The sequence below is a fragment of the Petromyzon marinus genome, chromosome 61 (assembly GCF_048934315.1).
Source record: "Petromyzon marinus isolate PM22_M1 ecotype Great Lakes invasive population chromosome 61, UKy_Petmar_22M1.pri1.0, whole genome shotgun sequence".
In the NCBI taxonomy this organism is placed as follows: domain Eukaryota; kingdom Metazoa; phylum Chordata; class Hyperoartia; order Petromyzontiformes; family Petromyzontidae; genus Petromyzon; species Petromyzon marinus.
In genome coordinates this window covers 6,325,247-6,347,932 of record NC_133727.1, presented here as the reverse complement: position 1 = coordinate 6,347,932, position 22,686 = coordinate 6,325,247, and the positions used below count along the sequence as shown (strand labels likewise).

At 46.7% G+C, this 22,686-nt stretch overlaps 1 protein-coding gene across 4 annotated transcripts in view; it reads left to right on the top strand.

Annotated features, from left to right (window-relative positions):
* The window catches only part of LOC116955670 (glycine receptor subunit alpha-2-like), a 224,304-nt gene that overhangs the window by 159,319 nt on the left and 42,299 nt on the right, over positions 1-22,686 (top strand). For all 4 annotated transcript variants that reach the window (XM_032976897.2, XM_076053484.1, XM_032976900.2 and 1 more), the window contains exon 8: positions 9,030-9,176. In XM_032976897.2, the coding sequence (XP_032832788.2) occupies positions 9,030-9,176 (147 nt within the window). The remainder of the gene's footprint in view (positions 1-9,029; positions 9,177-22,686) is intronic.

Sequence of the window (22,686 nt, the reverse complement as noted above, 5' to 3'; positions counted from 1 at the left end):
GTTTGCCGCTACGCTACCGCTACCCCCCACCCCACAAAGACAAAGGTCCCCCGTATAGCCTATACCTATGAAGGTCGGCTCAGCACACGAGGGGGTGGGTGGGCCAGCAACCACGCCCGGCCGCCTTTGTATCCCTACTAGCGATGCGTATACACCGCACCAAGTACTCTTTCGAGGCTGAGTCAACCTAGGAGAGGCCCAGGATCGGTTCAGATAAACGTCACCGGTGTTGGCCGTGAGCAGGAGTCGAACTCGGGTTGCCGGGTTGGTAGCGCGGCGTGGCGCTAACCGCTGCACGACCGCTCCCACGCGCAAACTAACACACGCACACGCACACACACACACACACGCGCACACACACATACGCGCGCACACACGCGCACACGCGTGTACACACGCACACACGCGCACGCTCACTCCCAAGGGCCGACCAGGCCTCGTCGCAGCTAACTGGGGGTTTTTTTTTTCCCCCCCTTCATAATCTTCTCACGACTTTTGACGTGGAGAGAAAACATCTCTCCCCGAGACGGCAATCGGCGGCGTCGTCCGGGGAGAACATTGGCGACAAAAAAAAATGAGCGGAACAACGGCACGCCTTTCGAACTCGCATCAGGAATAATGGTATTTTGTTTGCGACCAAAAAAAAACATTCAGCCGCCGCAGCCTCCCTTCTGGGAGCGCATTAAAGTGGCATGTGCGTGACACTTGGAAAACTCTGGACTGGCTTTGACCATATATTGTCTCATCAGCACAGTCTCAAACAATGTTGCTTATTTTCTTTTTTTAAACTATAAACCACGTTTTTTTTTCTACCAGGTAAGGCCCATTGACCTCATACAGCTGTTCTTCAGAAGCGACCTGGCCACAATTGATAGCTCAATGAAGTGACTTATCACGTGGAAATGTTGAGCAGGCCTCCTTGAACCGATGCTACTGACTTGCCGGATGTTCGTAGGCAAAGGACGCTCTATATTATATATATCCTAATCATTGGCATCGTTGTATGTATGTATGTAAATGTTGAACTTCTTTCGCACCGTGCTTAGCCCACAATGTTGATTGGATGGCGCTGGTGATGATCTCGTGTTGCGTAGTATTGAGTTTTGTGTCAAACTGGGACCCATATCTTTCAGTTTTTTTCAGTTTTCAGTTCAATTTATTTTGGTATAGCCCTGTGAGCCATTCGGCTCTTGATTCGGGTGCAAACGCAACAAACAAAAACATGGACAAGAAAACATCTTAAAGTGACCACGCGCAAACAGAAAAATCCAGGAAAAAAGAGCAAAGTCTTCCAGAAAAAGCACCGTATATCAACGCTGTGGGCCAAAAATCCCAGTGGGATGCAAGTCAAACAATAACAACCATAAGACAATTTAGATTAAAGTTATCAGTCTAACTCTGTACTACAACAAACAAACATGGCTAAACCAAAACGTTTTCGAAATCACCAAAATAAAGCTATAAAAGCAATGTGACAGTGATCATAGGAACTGTGACCAGATGACGCCAAATTTAATCGCAAAAGGCGTCATCTGGTCGAGCACCAATTGGGTCGAGGCTCAAAAGAAAGCCGTCCATTGGTGTGGACCAATCAGTTTCAAGGACAATGCATATATTATCATAGTATGTTTTTTTGTTTGCATTTTGACTGCAGGTATTGTGGTTAATGCAGTAAACATGAATCCTTGTAGAAAGGTTTCAGTTTTGTTGCCAGAAAAAGTGGAAAAACCCCTATTATTACTACCCATAGACTCAACACTACCCATAGACTCAACACTACCCATCGACTCAACACTACCAATAGACTCAATACTACCCATAGACTCAACACTACCCATCGACTCAACACTACCCATAGACTCAACACTGCCCATAGACTCAATACTACCCATAGACTCAACACTGCACATAGACTCAACACTGCCCATAGACTCAATACTGCCCATAGACTCAGCACTACCCATAGACTCAACACTACCCATAGACTCAACACTACCCATAGACTCAACACTACCCATAGACTCAACACTGCCCATAGACTATATCGTATCTTTTACATCTTTTCTTACGGGGGAATTGTTCTTGCCTAACGCGTTTTCGCTCAACGCGGCACTATTAATCACAGTTAAACGAGGAATCGCTCGACATACGGTAGATCATCGCTGTGCAGCAGCAATAATGACAGCAATAACCCTGCAAGTTCAAAGGACTCGGCCGTGTAGTCGTACACATGTATGCTGATCTTCTTTCGCACCGTACGTAGCCAACCATGGCTTCTTAAACCTTCCAGACCGAATATTTCCCTTCAACCGGTCAATCCCTCCCTCCATCCACAAATGTGTCTCCTATGTCCCTCCCCACCCCTCCATTTCCCGGGCCTGAGTCTTTCATCCCATTCAGCCAATCGTCGCGTTCCACTCACGCCCCACCAATCCAACGAGCCCCAGGCAGGCAGCCAATCGCGCGTCGAGGTCGCCGTCTGAACTTGACAGCAATTAACCCCCTTTGGTAGCTGACCAATGGATGACCGCGGCTAACGGCAGGGATGTCGGCTTCCGCTGAACGCGACGGCAGATGTCATCAATTAATGCGGTTCGCTCGCATGCACCCTTATGCAAGTCACATTTAGACTTCAAACTTTCGTGACTGCAGGGATTCATGTTCTCTGGTTCTTTCGGTAATGTCACGCAGGTCGAAAATAAAATAAAAAATAATGAAAAGGAGGTCATCGTCTCCACGTAGGTAGAAAATAAAATTTATAAAAAATTAAAATAATTAAGAGGCAATCGTCTCCGCCTGATGTTGTGACCGAAACGTCGTGAGTTTTTGGTTTTTAATTTTAATTATTTTTGTTATTAATTTTTATTTTCTATCCACGTGACTTTACTGAAAGAACCAAAGATTATGTACAGTCACTTGAACTCTTGATAATTATGGTTCGCCAGTTACGAGCGCACGCGTTAACATTTAAAGAGCGTCAGACTTTGGAAACATTCCGCTAAGGCGACCGGTGTCGTTCGCGCGCACCCTCCATCTCGGATGTGTGTGTGGGGGGGGGGGGGTAGAGTAATCTGTGCCGTGGATGGTCATCATTAGCCAATTGAGTGTTCACAACTCCACCCTCGGTGGGTTAGTGCTTGTACTAGTGGCGGGGGTTAACTAGAGCTGCACTTGGGAGCAATTAGATGCCAGGTCATTTGGAAGCTGTGTCTGGTGATGACGGCAATTAATTTTTGCTGCCGTCCCAGGTCGAGTTTAATTAGCATCCCCGCAGACTCAGCTATTTTGCGCCTTTCATCCGAGAATTTTATACGTCCGTCATCGCCCGGTGTTAATTGCGAGCACGTGACGTAGGGGGATTGCATGCTGTTACAAAACAAACGTAGCGAGGCTGTTTTCGCAAATGCCAGTGTTGTGTTGATGATGATGGTGGCAATTGTTGACGCGATTTGTTGACGTTGCTGAAGGTTTGGTTGGTATGGATTACATTTCGGATGATCGGTAGCTTGTGTGTCTTTCCTGACGTGTTGGGCGTATGAGAAATTTTTATCTGAGTGTTTCACTGAGGTTTTATTGAAAATGTGATGTTGAAAAAAATGGCAGTTAAATAATTGCAAGCTTATAACAAAACGGAAATTGATTTTCTTAAAATGAAAACGTTCACGTTTTCCGACACACGGCACACTTCAAACAAGAAACCTCCTGGCCGGCGTAACAGCTCGTAACAGGTCCTTAATTACAAAGCCTATCCTTGGAATTGGCCATTCTCCTCTTGTATGGTAGGTTCAGTGTTAAGTCTATGGGCAGTGTTAAGTCTATGGGCAGTATGTAAGTCTATGGGTAGTGTTAAGTCTGTGGGCAGTATGTAAGTCTATGGGTAGTTTTGAGTCTATGGACAGTGTTGAGTCTATGGGTAGTGTTGAGTCTATGGGTAGTGTTGAGTCTATGGGTAGTGTTGAGTCTATGGGTAGTGTTGAGTGTATGGGTAGTGTTGAGTCTATGGGCAGTATGTAAGTCTATGGGCAGTGTTGAGTCTATGGGTAGTGTTGAGTCTATGGGTAGTGTTGAGTCTATGGGTAGTGTTGAGTGTATGGGTAGTGTTGAGTCTATGGGCAGTATGTAAGTCTATGGGCAGTGTTGAGTCTATGGGTAGTGTTGAGTCTATGGGTAGTGTTGAGTCTATGGGTAGTGTTGAGTCTATGGGCAGTGTTGAGTCTATGGGTAGTATTGAGTCTATGGGTAGTGTTGAGTCTATGGGCAGTGTTGAGTCTATGGGTAGTGTTGAGTCTATGGGCAGTGTTGAGTCTATGGGCAGTGTTGAGTCTATGGGCAGTATGTAAGCATGTTGAACTTCTTTCGCGCCGCACGTAGGATAACAAAAACAAAAAGCAGTGGTAAAGAAATCGGTTTGCCTTTTTTCTGCCAAGGGCCATTTAGATATTTATAACATCATTCGCGGGCCATACAAAATTAAATTAATGTTGCCATGAAAAAAGCGCCTAGATTTATTGCATTTCGAGTCGCGCGGTTGCACTTGGCAGGGACAGACCAAATGATTTTTCCGGGCCTCATACGGCCCGCGGGCCGGACATTCCCCACCCCTAGATGATTATTTAAGAGCGCGTATCTCCAATGGCTTCCCCATATCGGCATGAGGGCGTCTGAAAGCGCCGCGATGCGGTGACCACCATCTTTGTTCGATGGCTGAGCCAACAGCCGCTGCTACTGCGAGGCTGATCGGAGTTCGCGTGACGATGGCTTATCATGTGACGATGGCTTATGATCGGAGTTCGTGTGACGATGGCCCTTGACGAGACTACAAAGAGGGGTGGAAGAACAGGTTGGGTGGCAGTGGCTAAGGTCTGCACTTGTTAGTTCAGAGGCGTCTCATGCAATTAACAAGATGGTTGTCCCAGAGCCTCTGGGCCCCTGTATTTATATTTTTTTAAAACTTTGTTGAATATGTACTATTGTTCAGCACCACAGCCATCGTCGATTCTGTCACTGCCCGGGCTTCTTCCATGTACCCTTCTTCCGATGGGCGCCACGGTGGCGAGATGTTATCTCCCTCGCCTGCCACGCAGGAGGTCGTGGGTTTGACACCCGATCCTGACGCATGCTGTATATTTGGAGTTGGCACGTTGCCCCCGTGGTCGCGTGGATATTTTTTCTCCGGGCCCTCGAGTTTTTCCGTCCACATTTCGATTCGACGTGCGTTTAGGGCATTTGGCAGCAATGAATGAACCTCATGGCGGGACCCCGGGGCCCCGAATAAACGGAAGTCAAAATCGTCATTAACTAGTTGATTTTTTGGCGACTCCGTCCCACCGCGCTCATGACAACAGAACTAATCCGCCTGGCGCGGATTAGTTCTGTTGTCATGCCGTGTCCAAGCGCAGGAGCGAGGACGAATGCGCAGAAGAAACGCAACTTTGTCACTTTGATTAGCGCACCGCGTAGAGCCCGTCGAGAGGAAACAGATCGCCGTATCGTTCGACCTTCAACAGACATGACATGACGTCGCAACGCAGTTTATGCGAGAGCCGGCGGCTTATGGGACCCCGGGGTCCCGCCATGAGGTTCAAATGTCCACACGGCGAGGATGAGCCCCTTCGTTGAGCTGTCAGTTTGTGGCCAGGTCGCTTCTGCAACAAAAAAAAAATAAGCCAATAGCTCAGTGGGCCCTGCCTGGTAAATGAAATGAATATACAGGTAGGGACAGGCGCACAGGTGATGACATCGCCTTGCCGCTGTTTGCGTTTATTTTTTTGTGCTTCCACCGCACCTCCGATTAGCACGGATGGCTAAGTTCAACGTGCGCGCGTTGACACGAGGAAACGTCGCCGTTCTGTCGGTCGCCCGTCGACTGACAGAACGCTTGCCGTAGTCGCCAGCCACAACGCGAAGCACCTTTTAGGGGCCGTCCGTAAATGACGTCACGCACCTGTTGGGGGGAGGGGGGCGGAGTCAGACATTGTTGTGACGATGCGTGACGAGGGGAGGAGGGGGGGGTGTGTGTTTGAGAAATGTGACGTCACATCAAAATGCGCAGCTTTAGATAAATATAAACACAACACGTTCTACTTAATTAAATTGACTTTTTAGTAAATGTTTTCTCCTACAACATCAGAGGTGCAGCGCCACGTTAAATACGCACTACTACAATGACAATAGTTTAAAGCGATTTGAAGCATGTGGTTTTTTTTTTTTGGGGGGGGGGTGGGTGGGCAGAGCTTTGTGACGTCATATTTAAGGGGGGGGGGTCTGACTTTTTGTGACGCCGTGTGACGAGAGGGGGGGGTGGGGGGGGGGAGTCAAAAATCGTCCAAAATCGCGTGACGTCATTTATGGACGGCCCCTTAGCTGTGAATGTCGTGGGGTTTGCTCTCTGAACACAACCAGGAGTGCGGAAGCGGAAGCGACATTCGCGACGGCGGATGCGTTGCGGAGACGCTCGTGCTCGGCAAATTTAGCGTATGATGATGTTGCCCTACGACTACCTTAATTTTTAATGAATTACGTGAAATGAATACGTAAACAAGCTATTAAATAGATGGAAATTGTCATAAGAAACCAAGTTCTCGCATCACTTTATCGCGCGTCACTTTATCTCTCGCCACTTTATCTCTCGTCACTTTATCTCTCGTCACTTTATCTCTCGTCAATTTATCTCTCATCACTTTATCTCTCATCACTTTATCTCACTCATCACTTTATCTCTCATCACTTTATCTCTCATCACTTTATCTTTCATCACTTTATCTCTCGTCACTTTATCTCTCGTCACTATCTCTCGTCACTTTATCTCTCGTCACTTTATCTCTCGTCACTTTATCTCTCGTCACTTTATCTCTCGTCACTTTATCTCTCGTCACTTTATCTCTCATCACTTTATCTCTCGTCACTTTATCTCTCGTCACTTTATCTCTCGTCACTTTATCTCTCGCCACTTTATCTCTCATCACTTTATCTCTCATCACTTTATCTCTCTCGTCACTTTATCTCTCTCGTCACTTTATCTCTCATAACTTTATCTCTCGTCACTTTATCTCTCGTCACTTTATCTCTCGTCACTTTATCTCTCTCGTCACTTTATCTCTCGTCACTTTATCTCTCATCACTTTATCTCTCATCACTTTATCTCTCGTCACTTTATCTCTCTCGTCACTTTATCTCTCGTCTCTTTATCTCTCGTCACTTTATCTCTCGTCACTTTATCTCTCGTCACTTTATCTCTCACCACTTTATCTCTCGTCACTTTATCTCTCGTCACTTTATCTCTCGTCACTTTATCTCTCATCACTTTATCTCTCATCACTTTATCTCTCGTCACTTTGTCTCTCGTCACTTTATCTCTCGTCACTTTATCTCTCGCCACTTTATCTCTCGCCACTTCATCTCTCGTCACTTTATCTCTCATCACTTTGTCTCTCATCACTTTATCTCTCGTCACTTTATCTCTCGTCACTTTATCGCTCGTCACTTTATCTCTCGTCACTTTATCTCTCGTCACTTTATCTCTCGTCACTTTATCTCTCGTCACTTTATCTCTCGTAACTTTATCTCTCATCACTTTATCTCTCGTCACTTTATCTCTCGTCACTTTATCTCTCGTCACTTTATCTCTCGTCACTTATCTCTCGTCACTTTATCTCTCGTCACTTTATCTCTCTCGTCACTTTATCTCTCGTCACTTTATCTCTCGTCGCTTTATCTCTCGTCGCTTTATCTCTCGTCACTTTATCTCTCGTCACTTTATCTCTCGTCACTTTATCTCTCATCACTTTATCTCTCGTCACTTTATCTCTCTCGTCACTTTATCTCTCGTCACTTTATCTCTCGTCACTTGATCTCTCGTCACTTGATCTCTCATCGCTTTATCTCTCATCACTTTATCTCTCATCACTTTATCTCTCGCCACTTTATCTCTTGCCACTTTATCTCTCTCGTCACTTTATCTCTCATCACTTTATCTCTCGTCACTTTATCTCTCGTCACTTTATCTCTCGTCACATTATCTCTCGTCACTTTATCTCTCATCACTTTATCTCTCATCACTTTATCTCTCGTCACTTTATCTCTCGTCACTTTATCTCTCGTCACTTTATCTCTCATCACTTTATCTCTCGTCACTTTATCTCTCATCACTTTATCTCTCATCACTTTATCTCTCGTCACTTTATCTCTCTCATCACTTTATCTCTCATCACTTTATCTCTCGTCACTTTATCTCTCATCACTTTATCTCTCATCACTTTATCTCTCGTCACTTTATCTCCCGTCACTTTATCTCTCGTCACTTTATCTCTCATCACTTTATCTCTCGTCACTTTATCTCTCATCACTTTATCTTTCGTCACTTTATCTCTCATCACTTTATCTCTCGTCACTTTATCTCCCGTCACTTTATCTCTCGTCACTTTATCTCTCATCACTTTATCTCTCGTCACTTTATCTCTCATCACTTTATATCTCTCGTCACTTTATCTCTCGTCACTTTATCTCTCATCACTTTATCTCTCATCACTTTATCTCTCGTCACTTTATCTCTCGTCACTTTATCTCTCGTCACTTTATCTCTCGTCACTTTATCTCTCGTCACTTTATCTCTCGTCACTTTATCTCTCGTCACTTTCTTGCCCTCTGTCTCTCTCGATGCAGCAGTCGTCGTGCCGAGTTCCAGATGCGATTCGCCGGATGGCCTCAATCACAGATATCAAGTTCGCGAATATCAAGGGTAATATCGTCGTAACGAATTGGCACGTCTCGTTCGCGCGACAAACCCTTACTTGATTGGCCGTGTCGGGTAGCGGTACGGGCAGTAGCCCTCGCGTACGCTCGCTCGACGCGATCCGACACCACAAAAAAAACCCCGACCGTGAATGATACATGTCAGCGAAAGCCTACTCGTTCAACCGTGCGTTGCGTAGTTCCGAGCGGCGGATGAGGTATCGCGCGTTTATTGCAAGACGCCCTTCCCCTGTCCCCACCACCACCACCACCTCCCCCCCCACATCGCGCGTGCACAGGTGTCGTACGTGAAGGCCATCGACATCTGGATGGCCGTGTGCCTGCTGTTTGTGTTCTCGGCGCTCCTCGAGTACGCCGCCGTCAACTTTGTGTCTCGCCAGCACAAGGAGATGCTGCGCATCCGCCGCCGCAAGAGGAGGAATCCGGTGAGCGGGGCGGTGGTGGGGGGACGCGGGACGCGGGGACGGTGTGGACGGGGTGGACATGGGACGGTGGACATGGGATGGTGGATGGGGAACGGTGGACGGGGGACGGTGGACATGGGATGGTGGATGGGGAACGGTGGACGGGGGACGGGGGACATGGGATGGTGGATGGGGAACGGTGGACAGGGAACGGTGGACATGGGATGGTGGATGGGGAACGGTGGACAGGGGACGGTGGACGGGGGACGGGGGACATGGGATGGTGGATGGGGGACGGTGGACGGGGGACGGGGGACATGGGATGGTGGATGGGGAACGGTGGACGGGGGACGGGGGGCATGGGATGGTGGATGGGGGACGGTGGACAGGGAACGGTGGACATGGGATGGTGGATGGGGAACGGTGGACATGGGACGGTGGACATGGGATGGTGGATGGGGAACGGTGGACAGGGGACGGTGGACGGGGGACGGGGGACATGGGATGGTGGATGGGGGACGGTGGACGGGGGACGGTGGACATGGGATGGTGGACGGTGGACAGGGGACGGTGGACGGGGGACGGGGGACATGGGATGGTGGATGGGGGACGGTGGACGGGGGACGGTGGACATGGGATGGTGGACGGTGGACATGGGATGGTGGATGGGGAACGGTGGACAGGGGACGGTGGACAGACGCTGGACGGGGGATGGTGGACGCTGGATGGTGGACGCTGGATGGTGGACGCTGGACGGTGGACGCTGGACGGTGGATGCGAAAAGCCGAACTGCGCCGGGATGGCGCTTTTGGGTGGCAGATTTTTGTGCCAGAAAAGGCGCTCCTCCTCCCCGCCCCCCCCCCCCCCCCACGTCTTTAAGCAAAAAATAAAGCGGCTTGTTGACTTCACCGGCGTCCCGAGAAGGGGACGGTTCTATCTCGACCCTGACGGCAATATATATTTGGACTTTGCTTGTCTCTCTTCCCGTGATGGTGTGGATTTTTCTCCGGGTCCTCCTGTTTTCCCCTCCAAATTTAGAATCAACGTCGCGCGTTTAGAGTTATTTGCCGCGATACATTTCCGCGATTTTGACAAGCGACTTCGTTGAGTTATCATTTGTGGCCAGGTCGTATTGTGAAAAATTGAATATTCAGCAGCTCAGTGGGCCTTACCCGGGTAAAATTAAAAATGCGTTTGCTTCCTAGTTTAAAGAATGGAGTACCGCCGAAGGAGCTGCAGAAGAATCGTGGGGAACACGGACGTACAGTGTCGGGCAGGAACAATCGTGCCGTACGCTTGCGTGAATATTGAAAGCAAAACGTGGGGGAAAACTGCGGAGAATGAAGTCGTTGAATGACAGTTTAACACGTAGGAGGCTTTTGCCACCATTATTATTCGTGATAAGGTTTTTTTTTTCTTTTGGGGGATTAGATGGCTGAACTATCAATGTGTTGTTAAACCCGCCACCATCCGTCACGTAAACAAAACTTGCAAATTAGTGACTCCTTCAGCGTGTGTTTGGGAGAGTAAATCCACGACAAATGAATAAGAGTGCTCAAGTTCTTAGTTTTTTCGGTAAAGTCACGTTGAAGAGAAACAACAAAATAATAAAATATATATAAAACAATAAAAAATTATCACGACGTTTCGACCATAACTCAAACGGTCGTCTTCAGGTGTGTTGGTTCGTATAAATTTATTTTTAAACGGCGCATTTATTTATTTATAAAAAAAATTATACGAACCAACACACCTGAAGACGACCGTTTGTGTTATGGTCGAAACGTCGTGAGAATTTTTATTGTTTTATATATATTTTATTATTTTGTTGTTTCTCTTCAACGTGACTTTACCGAAAAAACTAAGAATATGAATTGCTGCAGTCACAAAAGCTTTAAATCAAAATTTAGTGCTCAAATTGTAAATGTTGTTTTTTTTTGCTCCGATGTAAAATCAGAATCTTTATTTACACTCGAGGAATCCGATGAGCTATGAAGCTCTTTTTCAGAGACGTCCAATGGGGGCGGTTAAGAACGCTGCAGCGACCGCCGGTGTAAACATCACAACGCGGAGTGCAAAGCAGAGGAAAGGGAAACGCAAATCACCGGCAAAAACAATTATGCAAATAAAAACTACAATTATTTCTACCTTATTCATGTTCTTGGTTCTTTCGGTGAAGTCACGTAGAAGGGAAATAATAAAAATTAAACAATAAAATTCTCACGACGTTTCGATTGCAACACAAGCAATCGTTATCAGGTGTGAAACCTACAGCAAGAAAATGTTCTTGCTGTGAAAACCACAGCAAGAACATTTTCTTTTAAAAAATTTCTTGCTGTGCTTTTCACACCTGATAACGATTGCTTGTGTTGCAATCGAAACGTCGTGAGAATATTATTGTTTTATTATTTTATTATTTCCTTTCTACGTGACCTCACCGAAAGATCCAAGAATATGAATCCCTTCTAGATTTAAAGCTTTCGTGACTGCAAGGATCCATTCTCTTTGGTTCTATTGGGTAAAGTCACGTAGGTAAAAAAATAAAACAACAAAAATCACGACGTTTCGGCCACAACACAAGCGGCCTTCATCAGGTGAAGGGACGAGGCTGTCTGGAGAACAGCGCTGGAGTGAAAAAAGCCACGCTCAGAGCTTAAAGGTCGTGATCTGAGCGTGGCTGTGTGTGTGTTGGACTGTTGTGTGTGTGTGTTGGACTGTTGTGTGTGTGTGTGTTGGACTGCTGTGTGTGTGTGTGTTGAACTGCTGTGTGTGTGTTGGACTGTTGTGTGTGTGTGTTGGACTGCTGTGTGTGTGTTGGACTGTTGTGTGTGTGTTGGACTGCTGTGCGTGTGTGTTGAACTGCTGTGTGTGTGTTGAACTGCTGTGTGTGTGTGTTGGACTGCTGTGTGTGTGTTGAACTGTTGTGTGTGTGTGTTGGACTGCTGTGTGTGTGTGTTGGACTGCTGTGTGTGTGTGTTGGACTGTTGTGTGTGTGTGTTGGACTGCTGTGTGTGTGTGTGTTGGACTGCTGTGTGTGTGTGTTGAACTGCTGTGTGTGTGTTGGACTGCTGTGTGTGTGTTGGACTGTTGTGTGTGTGTGTTGGACTGCTGTGTGTGTGTGTGTTGAACTGCTGTGTGTGTGTTGGACTGTTGTGTGTGTGTGTTGGACTGCTGTGTGTGTGTGTTGAACTGCTGTGTGTGTGTCTGTTGGACTGTTGTGTGTGTGTTGGACTGTTGTGTGTGTGTTGGACTGCTGTGTGTGTGTGTTGAACTGCTGTGTGTGTGTTAAACTGTTGTGTGTGTGTTAAACTACTGTGTGTGTTAAACTACTGTGTGTGTGTGTGTGTTGAACACGCTGTGTGTGTTTGTGTTGAACTGCTCTACTGCTGTGCTGCTGAGCGATGCGGGTGACCGTTGTTCTCGTCGAACGGATTTCGTACTGGCAGCGTGGAACGAGTCTAAAAGTGTTCGTTTGAAACGACGAATTCTGATGTCATCTGTCGTGTTTTTAGTCTCCCCCCACCACCCGCCTACCTTTTGAAATCCACGTTGCACTCCGAGTTCTTTCAGTGACGATTTCCCGCACCTCCGATTGGCACGGTTGACTTCGTACGGTGCAAAATAAGTTAAACGTACGCACAGACGTACATCCTGACGAGTATTTTTTTTTTTTAATTAAATTTAATCCAGCGTGAAATATTTTTATCGATGAAATAATAATCCACTCCGCTCGGCTATCAGTTGTGAAAGTCCGGTTGCTTCTGAAAAAGAGAGCCATGCGGTTCAGTAGTGGGTCCTAGCTGGTAAAGTAAAAAATTAAATTGGTTGATTGTTTAGTTTTTAATAATAAGCCTCGGGGGGGGGGGGGGGGCTTATCCAGGTGAAATGTTTTAATAAAAAAAATATAAATATTTTTGTCCACGCGTAAAACACATCGTGCGAGTTAAAACAATCGCCTCTTGATTCTAGATTTGAAGCTTTCGTGACTGCAAGGATCCATGCTCTTTGGTTCTATTCGGTAAAGTCACGTAGGTAAAAAAAAACAACAAAAAATTTAATAAAAAAATTCACGACGTTTCGGCCACAACACAAGTGGCCTTCATCAGGTGAAGGGAGCAGACTGTCTAGAGGACAGCGCTGGACAGTCTGCTCCCTTCACCTGATGAAGGCCACTTGTGTTGTGGCCGAAACGTCGTGAATTTTTTTTATTTTTATTTTACTTTTTGTTTTTTTTACGTGACTTTACCGAATAGGACCAAAGGGTATGATCGCCTCTTGCTTTTTACTCCCAAGGATCCGTTGCTGCTTTGGCTCCTGGGCGCGTCAATGTCAGTCGGGGGGCGTTTTGTTTCGTCAACGAAGCTGCGGCGCTGCGTGGAGGTACGCGGGTCGACTGGCTCACAAGCCGCGACTCTGCGTCCCATTTCATTTGCAGCCACCGATCATTTTGACGGTGCCAGGTTTTTTTATTTTTTGAATATACAATGTTTCGTTTGTTTCGCCGAATGTCCCGCCACGTGTTTTTTTTTTGTTTCGTCGCAAAGGACAAACTCTCTCGTAATGGGATTACACGCGCACACGCGCGCGCACGAATTGAACAACCCCCCCCTCCCCCCGCCATGAACATTCAGATGAAATCCTCTTTGTCCAGAAAATGTTGCGAGCGTGGCGAAGGAGTGGAAGGATTGCCAACGGGAAAATCAGCGAGCCGCGCCGTGCCCTGCCGTGTGAACGCGCCGCTCGTATATTTCTCCCGCCGACGTGGCCCCTGCAAAAATCTCGAGGGGCGGCGGCCGAGTGGTTTACCTTTAATTACCCATTTTTTTAAATTAAAGGGCTGCAGAGTGGGCGGTCGGCCGGGAGGAACGGGGGGATGGATGATGATTGATCGGGTCTCCGTCCGCCCTGCCAGATCGGCGGCTGACCGCGCTCAACTCCGGGCGGCCCGTGTGAATTGATGCGGCTAATGGGACCAAAAGGGGCGCGGGAGAACGGCGTCCAATGTTGTTGTTGTTGTTGTTGTCTGCTGCGGGTAATCCCGCGGTGTTTGCGTGCACGCCGGGCCCGTATATTTTTTTTGTGCTGCATTGCGAAAAGTTTAATTTACGCCGTTGCTTTTTTCGTGGTTTTTTTCCCCTTCCCCCTCCCCCGTCCCCCCATTATTTGTCGTCTGTTGTTTTGTTTTCATTGAGTAATGGGGTTTTACGGATCGTCGCCACGCCAGCTCATTAGCGGAGCGTGCGACGCTCGATAGGGAGAGGAGAGAGCGGGGAAGGGGGTGCCGGCTGCTAGCGTCGCCGCTGAAATTCTGGATTTATCCCTTTTTTTTATCCGTACGATTTTTGTCTATGTATTAAGGTATCCCCATACGTTTATTGACACGCGGAGGTGGTTCGCAGATGTTAACTACCTCGCCACTGGTGTGCAGGAGGTCGTTGGTTCGATCTGGATCCTGACGCCTGTATGTGCAATTTTAGATTGATATATATTTTTTTGTTCGTATACATTTTATATGTTTTCCTATCCTGTACGTGTATTGATACACGTACAGGATATGTAAGAGAGTCCGCCACGGTGGCTAGGAGATGTTAGCTACCTCGCCTGGTATACAGGAGGTCGGGGACTCGATCCCGTCCCCTGACACCTGCTGTGTATTTGGATTTGCATGTTCTCCCTGTGGTCGCGTGGATTTTTATCCGGTCACCTCTGGTTATTTCCCTCCACATTTAGAATCAACGTGTTGTGTTCAGAGTAATTTGTGGCCAGGTAGCTTCTGAAAAAGAGCTATATAGCCCAGTGGGGCTTAAGTGATTAAAACAAATCCCAAATAGGGTTAGCCTCTCAGCATCCCGTACATATGTATGACACATGAAGATGGGTCGACCCATTGTTTTCCTTCATCATTAGACCTCCTTTGCCAGTACCAAAATATAATAATAAGGGTTTTCCCCTTTTTTTCTGGCAAACAAAACTGAAATCTTTTTTTACAAGGAATCATGTTACTGCATTAACCACAATACTTACGGTCAAAATGCAAACAAAAAACACACTCTGATAATATGATGCATTGTCCTTGAAACTCATTGGTCCACGCCAGGGACGGCTTTCTTTTGAGCCTCGTCTCAATTGGTGCTAGACCAGAGGACGCCTTTTGGTGTAGTGTGTTTTTTGTTTGCATTTTGACCGCAAGTATTGTGGTTAATGCACACGTGATTCCTTGTAAAAAGGTTTCAGTTTTGTTGCCAGAAAAAAAGGGGGAAAACCCTATTATTACATTTTGGTATTGGCGAAGGAGGTCTAATGATGTAGATGCTCACCCCGAGCCCTCATTACTTTGATAGCGGCATTGTCTTTGAGCTGTATGACGCCTTCTGGCGTCATCTGGTCGAGCACCAATTGGGTCGAGGCTCAAAAGAAAGCCGTCCCTTGGTGTGGACCAATCAGTTTCAAGGACAATGCATCATATATTATCATAGTATGTTTTTTTGTTTGCATTTTGACTACAGGTATTGTGGTTAATGCAGACATGAATCCTCGTAAAAAGGTTTCAGTTTTGTTGCCAGAAAAAAGGGGAAAAACCCCTATTATTATCATTGTTTTCCTTTTCACTAGGGATCGGTGCTTGCGCTTTAAGGATGTACTTCACTCGAATTTGAGAAGATTTGGAATTCCTGTAGATTCATGGGAAAACATCGCCAGAGACAGACAGCAGTGGTGCACAACCTTGGCTGGAGCTACTCGGTTGCGTGAGAGACAGCGTCTTGATGACACGGAGGAAACAACTGGCCAAGCGATGCAGGTTATAGAAGTGAATCTTGATTGGAAGCTTTCGTGACCGCAGGAATCCATACTCTTTGGTTCTTTCGGTAAAGTCAAATAAAATAAATCGCGACGTTTCGGGCGCAACACAAGCGCCCATCATCAAGCATGGTCTGCCGCTGAGGCAGACTGTTTTGAAAGGTTATAGAAGTGGTCTCAGTGTCACATGCACAGCTCACTGTGCATGTGACCTCTGCAGCAAGGTGCGCCGTTCAAACGCCGCTGGTCTCGCGAGTCACAAAAGCGAACTCACAGGAATCAAACACAACAGCCAACGTGAGGTGACGAAGGATTTCTGACTCCCTTTGGGACGGACTGCACGATGACGACACTAGGGGCTGAACGATTCATCGATTTCAAATTCCAATCGCAATTTGAAAGAATGCGATTAACACATCGCAAAGGCTACGATTTTTTTCGATTTGAAAAGTCCGATTACTTTATTGGAATTTGTTTCATTATTATTTATTACTATTACTTTGTTTGTTTAACTTAACAATTGTTCTATGTTTGATTGTTATATTTCATTTAAACCATTTTAATAAATACATGTTGGAAGCAGTTCGTAGCTTGTAAGTTCTCATCCTCGCATTAGAATATATAGAGAACAGTTCACATTGTGATGGTATCACGTGGTAATGCTCCATCACGTGTTCAAAATCTATTACACATTGAATATTGAACTGAAGCTTGACTTTAAAATATGTCATCGCGAATCAAATCACAATCGCAATGTCTGTCAGAAAAGTCGCAAATTAGATATTTTCTCAAAACCGTTCGGTCCCTAGGCTACACCGGCGGTGTCGGCAAACCTCCGACTCCGGAGCCGCTTGCTCCGGGGTCGGAGGTTTGCCTCTTCGCGTGACACGTTAACGATCGAGGACCCACCGTCTCGTATTCTTTTGTTGTCCTTGTTGTCGTACCGAATTCGAAAGAAAATTTGTCTTCTTGTTACCTTCGGTTGCTGACCCCTGGGCCTTACGTTTCACACACTAGGCCCAGTGCCGGATTACCCTAGTAGCAAAAGTAGCCACAGATGCTGTGGACCCCGCACTTTCAGGGGCCCCGCACTTTCAAGGGCCCCGCGCGGTTCAGCAATTCTGCACTTGCTCTATTACTCTAGTACTATACCGCCTTCGGCTTTTATGGACGCCTGGGTGTTTAAGGCTAGCGATTTGCCGTATTATCCGGCTATATAGCAAATGAAAAAATACAATAACTTTACTGTGCGAGTTAAAGGTTTGTGTTTTTAAATTGTATTCAGGGTCCCTTTATAACATATGCTACAGGTCCCACACTAGCTTAATCCGGCACTGACACCAGGCTCTCGTCCTTACTGACACCTTCGATCAAGGTCTCTTTGGAGCCTGACTTCCAATCGCTGCCATCGACAGCGGGTCGTGAAAACTCAAGCTTAAAGACCCCCTTGTCCAGCCTCAGTACATTGCATCCACCACGGGTTGCAAGACCTAACCAAACTCCCGGCTGACAAAAAAAATGGCATCATCCCATTGGTCAGTGTAACACGTAGGCTTTTGCGACCAATGTTATCCATAATGAGGTTTTTTTGGGTTAGAAATTATAATAGCAACCCAGTGAATTGTTGTCATTTGTTAGTTTCAATGTGTCGTTAACCCACCACCACCTAAAGTAATTATAGTAAGGTTTGTAACGTAAACAAGACGTGCCAATTCGTTACTAGTACAGCACACCGGTGTGTCGGAGAGGAAACCCACACAATTTACAATTCGATTGCTGCTGTGTGTACAATCCCAATTTAGTCATTTGTGGGCAATATTGGCAATTTTGCAAAAGTTGTAGCCTGCTTGGCGGTGCGCACGATGGCCTGCCTCTCGCGAACGACGTACCGGGATCTTTAACGTCCGGCGTGAAGCAGGCCAACGTGTAGTATATCGGTTGTTGCACTCGCAGTAGTAACTCGTGCGGCCGTTGGATTTGAACCCGTAAATCTCTGCCACAAGAGGCGAACGCGCGATTAATTACTTTAATTAGTTGTAATTGACGGCATTTTGAGATAATAATAATAATAATGGATGTATCGAGCGATGTCTGGGCGACTCTATAAACGAATCTTTACTTATTCATGATATAGTTCCGAGCGGTCATTAATTTTTTTTAGTTGTCAGCTATGGAATTGGAACGCAGTGATGGCCGAACTCTGATCGATAATCTTGACCCGGCCTTTTGCGTCCGCTTCGCAAGAAGCGGTGTAAGCCGGGCGGGAAGGTGGCTTACTAAAGTTGTCAAATCCCACGCATACCGGATCGGTCATCTGGGATCCCTCTGAGTCGAGGATGATGATCCTCCACGGACAGCGATGACGGTCAGGGTTTGTGGGTACCAAGGTGGGTGACGAGGCCAATCCTAGAACCGCATATGAACTATAAACACATTTTTTTTAACAATTTTTTTTTTATCATGTAAGGCCCACTGAACTATGTAGCTCTTTGTCAGAAGCGACCCGATCACAAACGATAGCTCAACGAAGTGGCTTATCATCATGTGGACATTTATCGCAGCTTAATACTCTGGACGCACATTGATTCTCAATGCGGACGGAAAAACGGGAGGGACCCGGAGAAAGATCCGCACGGCCACGGGGAGAACACGCAATCTACAAAATATGTAGCAGGCGCCAGGGATGGGATCAAACCCACTACCTCCTGTATATCGGGAGATGACGCTGACATCTCCCAGCCACCATAACGCTTGGTGAGGTTGATCCTGTGGACATGCCCTGCAACGATTCTTCTGCTGCACCTCCATAGCGCGTCCCGATCAATAGCGACAAGCGGGAAACCACCGGAGCTGCCCGGCCATTTAGCGTCGAGCCCTTTGCGTGCGCGCTCGTATAGAACGTACGCACGGTAGATCTTATTTTGATTGAAAACAAATCTTTTTTTAAATTTGATTTCAACTCACCGCGAGCCCGGTACAATGCACCGATCACAGAACAAGAGGGGTGGGTGGGGTGGGGTGGGTGGGGTGGGGGGGGGGCATCAAATCGGCAAGCAAAAGCCCCGAGATCGACATTTAAACCGTGACTATTCACATCGGAAATTTTGATTTTCACGCACGCCCAAGCGCCGACCGCGACGCCCGGCGCGTTTTACGACGACGCAGTGCAGTTTCCTCCGCGAATAATAAAAACACCAAAAAAAAGAATAATCTCAGGCCGTTTTATTTATTTTTATATATATTTTTTTCATTTCCCCCAGTTCCGATTGGGCCCGCCGCGTTGGAACGGCGCGGGAGGCTCCTGGTTAGGTTTCGATGCACGTACCTCCGCACGCTTTCACGCTTTCTGGCACTCTGAGTAATGGACACCGCGGCCATTTCAATACTTCTTTGGTTCTTTCGGTAAAGTCACCACCACGTAGAATGAGAATAAAATGATAAATTGATAAAATAAAATAACGCGATGAAATTCTCGCGACGTTTCGGCCACAACAACAAGCGGCCTTCTTCAGGTGGAAAGGAACAAACCTGTCGGGACGACACCTGAAGAATGGCCACTTGTGCTGTGGCCGAAACGTCGTGAGAATTTTATCGTGTTATTTTATTTTATCAGTTTATTATTTTATTCTCATTCTACGTGGTGACTTTACCGAAATATACTCTTTGGTTCCATTGGGTAAAGTCACGTAGTAGGTAAAAAATAAAATAACAAAAATCACGACGTTTCGGCCACAACACAAGCGGCCTTCATCAGGTGAAGGGTATGGATCCTTGCAGTCACGAAAGCTTTAAATCTAGAATTTACCGAAAGAATCAAAGAAGATGAATCCTTGCAGTGACGAAAGCTTTAAATCCATTTCAATACCCTCTCCCACCCCCGTATCAAGTTTCCCCTGCGCGCACGATTTTTCATCCTGCACGTCCACTCCGTAAATCGTCGCAGTGACGTCACGTTTGTTTTACGGAATTTTTTTTTAAATTGTGAACGGCGGGACTCCCCCCCCGTTTTCATTTTCTTTTCTTTTGTATTCATCTCAAGTAAATAAACGCTTCGGCTTGTGGTCGGACATTTATTTTTTCTGGAAGAATTAAGCCAGCCGGTCGGCGTTCGGCTTTTGGGCGGGGATGCCGACGTGTTTTCAATTTCGAATTTTGATATGACCTAAAGCTGTTGTAATTGCCGCAAATCAATCGGAGCTGTTGAACCGAACGTTTAGGAAAACCCCACCGTGGGATCAGTATAAAATTGCTGAATGTTCAGTGTGAGCTGCGTTGCCTTATTTTATTCAGGGGCGATTTATAGCCACGTGTCCGTATACGTTAGAGTTCACCTCTTGTATAATAATGGTGTTCATGAACATTTATATGCCCTACATCGGTTTCAATTCGCTCATCGCAAAACAAGACGGATGTCGATCGGGCTCTGTGGCCTCCATCGGTGCTGCGGGTAGCCTCTCGTGTCGGATCTTATTCGCCGGGGAGGTCATTCGCTGGCAGGTCTCATCACTGCTCAATGCCCAAGTTTTGGCTTTCAAATGTCGAGAGGTTCACCGTGGCTCATGCCATCGACGGCCACCACACACCTTGAAGCAACTTCCTTCCGCCTGCCGGATCCCACAGCCACCTCATTACCATCCACGGTCCGCTCTCGGGGGCCATCCCATCGTCTCCGGAGTCTTCCCCGTGGTTTTCCGACTCAAAAGAGTTTGTCCACTCTTGAGGCCTGCCAATCAACCTGCCACCCTCCATCCCACACCCATTTAACCCCGCCAAAATCCCTCCACTCCTCTCCCCACGCTCATTACCTTCGCCGGCCTTGTTTTCATTTCAACCTTCTGAGCTTGCTTACGGCCATCCCGCTCGAGACATTCGGCGCGCATCCGCGGAATGAATTGTGCCGGTGTGCGCAAAGTGTGGTGGTTGTTACCTTTCTCGTCGTTGGTGAGAGTCTTGATCTCGCGACACGTACGGCAGGGCCAAAAAAAAACAATTAAAGCTTCCCGCCTCAAACAGTCCGCACGGCGATTGGCTCAACATCCGCGCGAGGTTTTTTGGGTTTTCTTGAAAAGCTGCGTGAAGTTAGAATTTGCGAATCTGGTTAGGCTGTTTTAACGCGTAGGCTCTCGCGACCAATATTCTCCATAGTAAAGGTTTTGTTTTTTTTAGTTAGTTAGTTAGGTCGCGTAAAATATAAACGTGCCGTGAAGGCCGTCACCGCTCGACACAGCCGATTGGTAAAGGTTTCCAACGTGCTCTTTGTTTTTTTTTTTAGGTAAAGTCACGTAGGTAAAAAAAAATTAAATGAAAAACGACTAAATTAAATCACGACGTTTCGGAGGCAACACAAGCATCCGTCTTCAGGTGGAACCGTCACAGCAAAATTAGTAAAATTACTGTACGATACAGTAAAATTACTGCACGATACAGTAAAATTACTGTATCGTACAGTAAAATTACTGCATGATACAGTAAAATTACTGTGACTGTTCTACCTGAAGACGGAAGCTTGTGTTGCCTCCGAAACGTCATGATTTAATTTAGTTGATTTTTCATTTATTTTATTTTACCTACGTGACTTTACCGAAAAAAAACAAAGAGTATGAATCCTTGCAGTCACGAAAACTTAAAATCTAGAATTAGTTTGTAACGTAAACAAAACGTGCCATTTCAGCACACCGGCGTGCTGGAGAGTAAACCCACGACATTTACAATTTGAGTTCGACGTTTCGCCGGTGATTGTTTTTAAGTGACAAACCTTACTATTTGGCTGTGTCGGGTGGTGGCGGGATTAACGACACACATTTATATTTATGCGATCTAACCCCCCAAAAAATCCCTGGATTACGTAGATGGGATGTTTATATTCGGTTCCTGTGCCCAACTTAACATACAGGAGGAGAATGTGAAAATATTTCGTAACATTAATCCTGTACTGTATAAAAAAATAACGTTCGTACACTTACATAATTTGTGCAATAATGCAAATCGATAATAACACAAACGGTACACCAAAATAGAATAAATATTATAAAACATCCGTAAATTATACTGTCAATTTTTATTTTACCTTGGATGATGATGGTGATGGTGATGACGGTCTATCCAACTGCTCTACTATTTGAGCCAAACTCATCACTTTTTTTCCCGTACGTACGTACGTACGTTGAACTTCCTTCGCACCGTACGTAGTCAACCGTGATAATCGGTGGTGCGGGGGGGGGGGGGGGAAGGACAACAAACAGCTCCGTCGGCTTCCTAATATCGGAAGGAAGAACGTTCCAGACGACCACAGAAGCGCATCAGAAGGCGCGCGATGCGGTGACCCACCGCCTTCGCTTGATTGCGGGAGTTTTTGCGCGATGACGTTTCCACGTTCCTTGACGAGATCAGCGAGGTATTGTGGCTCATTTGTTGGCAAGCGCTCTCCGTGTGTGTGTGTGTAGTGTAAATGAGCGCGACCCGGTTAACGCGTTCGTTCGGCAAACGCACGCCAATGTGGGCTCTGCGAGGTTTTACGCGGTCGGATCTTGCGGCGCCCCGTCCACTTGCAACGCGCCGAAGAATTACGGACACACTGCAGCTTTTGCTCTCGCTGCCACTTCCTCCACTCGCTTGAGGGCTTAGATCCCACCACCACCACCACCAACCCACCACCACCCCCCCCCTGAATGATCGAAGGAATAAAAAAAGAGACACCGCGAACGCATTGGCAAGTACCGCTGCCCCCTACGAC